The sequence below is a fragment of the Callionymus lyra genome, chromosome 5, assembly GCF_982586985.1.
Source record: "Callionymus lyra chromosome 5, fCalLyr1.hap1.1, whole genome shotgun sequence".
NCBI classification, from domain to species: Eukaryota; Metazoa; Chordata; class Actinopteri; order Syngnathiformes; family Callionymidae; genus Callionymus; species Callionymus lyra.
The window spans coordinates 468,206-473,634 of NC_141822.1; the positions used below are offsets into that span (position 1 = coordinate 468,206).

The 5,429-nt window shown below is 45.0% G+C and overlaps 1 protein-coding gene across 1 annotated transcript in view; it reads right to left on the reverse strand.

Moving 5' to 3' along the window:
* LOC148078953 (solute carrier family 71 member 1-like) overlaps window positions 1-4,935 on the reverse strand; it is a 21,485-nt gene extending 16,550 nt beyond the window's left edge. Inside the window, exon 1 of the mRNA XM_087790384.1 lies at window positions 4,547-4,935. Within this exon, the coding sequence (XP_087646510.1) occupies window positions 4,547-4,837 (291 nt within the window). The 5' untranslated portion in view covers window positions 4,838-4,935. The remainder of the gene's footprint in view (window positions 1-4,546) is intronic.
* Window positions 4,936-5,429: the final 494 nt, after the last annotated feature.

Below are 5,429 nucleotides of genomic sequence, written 5' to 3' on the forward strand. Positions count from 1 at the left end.
AAGGACAAAAACACACAACAATGAACAAGAAACATTCGGGATGTTGTGACACTTACAAACACTAGTGTCTAGATGGCCACACACACACAGTCGCACAAACTCAAATAGACACACAGTCACACAGTGTCACGTAAACTCAGACCATAATTCTGTCATGACATTCTCGTCATAAAGGCGCCGACGAGGACGGCTGCCTCTCCAGTAGCTCCGCAGCAATTTCTATAATTTTCTATTTTTTTTTTTTTTTTTTACTATCATTTTTAAATGGATACTTTTGAACATGTTGAGAATCTTCTTGTTGACTCAAGAGAGGATCTACTGTCGCTGATGTCAATGGCACGAGCTGGAGATCGCCACGAGGCTGTAGAGCAGGGAGGAGGCTAAAGGCTAAGCTAACGGACAATAGGAGACGTCACAGACCAACGATCCCAACGATCACGATGAACGTCAATTCACTGACGAATAAGATGGACGAGTCTGTCCTCAACAACCAGAGGATCTACAGAGAGAGCAGCTTGTTGATCTTCACGGAGACGTGGCTCACGCACTGACTCCGGACTCACTCGTGGACCTGCCGGGTTTCAGCTCCGTCAGAGCAGGAGGTCTGATCATGGACGTGAAGAAACGCTGGTCAAGATGTAGAACTGTTGTCAGCATGCGTCCATATTATCTACCGCGTGAGTTCAGTCACGTGATCGCTGTGTGTCTACATTCCTGCGAGCGCTGCGGCGCCATCTGCCTGTGAGAAGATCCACACAATGACAGCTCGACTTCAGAATCAACATCCTGACGCGTTTATCATCATCTCTGGAGACTTTAATCCACCTGGACTCTACTCTGCCTACTTTCCATCAGGCCGTGGATTGTCCCACCAGGAATAACAGGACAATTGACCTTCTTTATTCCAACTTGAAGGACGCCTACAGAGCCAAACCTCTTCCTCCACTTGGAAGGTCCGATCACAACCTGGTCCACCTTCAGTCCCAGGTCACTCCTCTGGTGCAGAGACAGACTGTGACCACTAAGACAATCAGAAAGTGGACACCAGCTGTGGAGGACGCCATCAGAGACTGCTTTGAAACAACAGACTGGGATGTTCTGCTGAGTCTCATGAGGACATCGAGGGTCAGACACACTGTCTAACAGATTATTTTAATTTCTGCTTGGACGTTGTCGCCCCTAATAAGACTGTCCGCTGTTTGAAATAAGAGAGTCTGGGATGATGTTAAAACCATCACTGGACACAAGACCAGGTCCTCTCTGACTGCAGTGGACACGCTGGAGGAGGCAAATGGACTAAACAACTTTTTCAACAGGTTTGAGCAGGTCACCTCACCCTCACTGCTGCCCGCCTCAGGACCTGCCCCACCTTCTTGTGCCCCCCCCAGCTCCACACAACCACTTCCCAGCTTCACCTCACTCCAGGTACAGGATGTACTTCGGAGGATTCGTCCAGGGAAGGCTGCTGGTCCTGACAAGTGTCTGCTCGACTGCTAAAGACCTGCGCTGCTGAACTAGCTGAGCCACTCCAGCATGTCTTCAACCTCAGTCTACGGCTGGGGAAAGTACCAACTCTGTGGAAGACTTCCTGTATCGTTCCAGTCCCTAAAAAGATCCGACCGAGCTGAATGATTACAGACCGGTGGCACTGACTTCGCAGCTGATGAAGACACTGGAGCGGATTGTCCTCAAACATCTCAGGCCACAAGTCCAGCACGCGCAAGACCCCCTGCAGTTTGCCTACCAGCCAGCAGTTGGTGTAGAAGATGCCATCCTTCACCTCCTGCATCGGACCTACTCCCACTTGGATAAAGGAAGCGGTTCAGTGAGAATCCTGTTCCTGGACTTTTCTAGTGCCTTCAACACTATCCAGCCCACTCTGCTGCAGGACAAACTGACTAAGATGCATGTGGACCCTGGTCTGGTCTCCTGGATTACGGACTATCTTACTGATCGACCACAGTATGTCAGGCTGAAGGACATCAAGTCTGACACTGTGGTGTGCAGTACAGGAGCACCTCAGGGGACAGTACTGGCCCCTCTCCTCTTCACCATCTACACTTCAGACTTCTGCTACAACTCAGAGCTGAGTCTCGTCCAGAAGTATGCTGACGACACTGCCATTGTTGGATGCATCAGGGACAACAGCGAAGACGAGTACAGGAGTCTGATACGTGACTTTGTGAACTGGAGTGAGAGGAACCACTTGCAGCTGAACACCTCAAAGACCAAGGAGCTGGTCTTGGACTTCGGGAGGTCCAGGACAAAGCCACGTCCAGTGTCCATCAGAGGCGACGAGGTGGAGATAGTGGACAACTATAAGTACCTCGGTGTGTGGATGGACAGTAAACTGGACTGGTCCTGCAACACAGACCATGTATATAAGAAGGTTCAGAGTAGAAGTACTTTCTGAGGAGGCTTCTATCATTTAACATCTGCAAGAAGCTCCTCTGCATGTTCTACCAGTCTGTGGTGGCCAGTGTTCTATGCTGTGGTGTGTTGGGGTGGAAATGTGTCCAAGAGGAGTGTCAACAGGTTGGACAGGTCAACAGGTTGATCAGGAGGGCTGGTTCTGTGGTTGGCATGAAGCTGGACTCACTGGTGACAGTTGCTGAGAGGAGATCATTGAACAAACTACTGTCCATCATGATGATGACAGTCATCCTCTGAACACTGTCATCAGTGAGCAGAGAAGCAGATGAAGCACGAATGCTCCTCCCATGATGCAACACTAATAGACTCAGGGACTCATTCATTCCTCGTGCTATTAAATTGTACAATTCTGAGTTCGGGGGCAGAAGTGAAAGTATCTTGATGTTCTATGTTAGTCTTTGTATCTTTGTCTATGTTGTTTTTCTTTGATCTTGTTCTTTATCTTTATCTTTAGACTTAGATTGTATCATCTTGTTCTTTATTTCTCTTTGTTCTTGTTCTTATTTTATTTTGATTTATTTTTGATGAAAAATTGCTGTAATTTCTGTGTCTAATTGGAATAAAACAAATTCCCTGAAGGAGACCTGAGGATCAATAAAGTTCTACCTTACCTTACCTTACCTTACCTTACCTTACCTTACCTTACCTTACCTTACCAATTCAAATATATTCACACAGACACACATGGACTCAAATATTTAAACATAGACTCACACAGACACACAAAGACTCACACAGACTGACACAGACACACATAGACTCACACAGACTGACACAGACACACACAGACTCACACAGACACACACAGACACACACAGACACACACAGACACACACAGACTCACACAGACACACATAGACTAACACAGACTCACACAGACTCACACAGACACACACAGACACACACAGACTCACATACTCACACGGACACACACAGACTCACAGACTCACACGGACACACAGAGACTCACATAGACTCACACAGACACACACAGACTCACACAGACTCACGTAGACTCACACAGACACTCATAGACTCACACAGATACACACAGACTCACACAGACCCACACAGACTCACACAGACACACACAGACTCACACAGACTCACACAGACACGCACAGACTCACACAGACTCACACAGACTCACACAGGCACACACAGACACACACAGACTCACACAGGCACACACAGACACACACAGACTGACACAGACACACATAGACTCACACAGACTCACACAAACTCACACAGACTCACACAGACTCACAAAGACACACACAGACACACACAGACTCACACAGACTCACACAGACTCACAAAGACACACACACAATCTCCTTCAGTCTTTTCTCCTGGTTTTGATAAATAAATAAAATAAAATTACATAATAAATAATAAATAATTATTAATATGTCAATAATATGTCAATAACGTGTCAATAATTATTAATATGTCAATAATATGTCAATAATTATTAATATGTTAATAATATGTCAATAATATGTCAATAATGTGTCAATAATATGTCAATAACGTGTCAATAATTATTAATATGTCAATAATTATTAATATGTCAATAATATGTCAATAACGTGTCAATAATTATTAATATGTCAATAATATGTCAATAATGTGTCAATAATGTGTCAATAATATGTCAATAACGTGTCAATAATTATTAATATGTCAATAATTATTAATATGTCAATAATATGTCAATAACGTGTCAATAATTATTAATATGTCAATAATATGTCAATAATATGTCAATAATTATTAATATGTCAATAATATGTCAATAATATGTCAATAATGTGTCAATAATATGTCAATAACGTCATTAAATCTTCTTGACGTCATTAAACCATTAATATCAGACATGTTTGTTTCCATGGAGATCAAACTTGAATTGTTACGTCAGAGACACTAATGTTTCATCATCGAATCATGTATCGATCACTGATTTGTCTATGACGTCATTGACCTCCAGACAAGTTCATTTCCATCTTTAAAGCTCTATGACGTCATCGTTGCGGTCGTTTGATCAAACGCGACGTCACGTCCAACATTGACACAATATTGTGATAAAGCTAAAATGGCGGGAACGCACCGTGACCCCGTCCTTCAGAACCTTCTTCACCAGAACCACTCTGCTCGTGGTCGCCGGCGGTTCCGCCGACATGACGTCACACCTGCCGCGGGAAACGAAGCATCCTTGGCGCGTCGACGCTCGCGGTTCTTCCGCTTCCGCCAGGATGATTCTGGAGTGACAGGCGCGAGCGGAACCGAGATCCACCTCAGCAGGTCCAGCAGGTCCAGCAGGTCCAGCAGGTCCAGCAGGTCCAGGACAGTCCAGTCCGCTCAGCACCGACGGAACCGTCGCGTCGATCATCTGCAGCATCTTCCGGTCCTCTTCCCTTCAAAGTAAAAGCAGGACGAGGTTCGTCTCTAGACTGTCGATAAAGATCCATCGATCAGTGACGTCATAACATTCCTTTATGACCGCACGAGCTTCACAGATATCAGAAGATAAAACTTCTACAACATCTGCATGTTTATGTTTGATGATCAATATAAACCCCGTTAACATGAACGAGCTTCGTCAAGAATCACGAACGAAACCAAAGACCTTCAAACATCACGTGACAGTCGCACAAACACACAAGAACGTCAAACACAAACGTGCTTCAAACATCACGTGACAGTCGCACAAACACAAAAGAACGTCAAACACAAACGTGCTTCAAACATCACGTGACAGTCGCACAAACACACAAGAACGTCAAACACAAACGTGCTTCAAACATCACGTGACAGTCGCACAAACACACAAGAACGTCAAACACAAACGTGCTTCAAACATCACGTGACAGTCGCACAAACACACAAGAACGTCAAACACAAACGTGCTTCAAACATCACGTGACAGTCGCACAAACACACAAGAACGTCAAACACAAACGTGCTTCAAACATCACGTGACAGTCGCACAA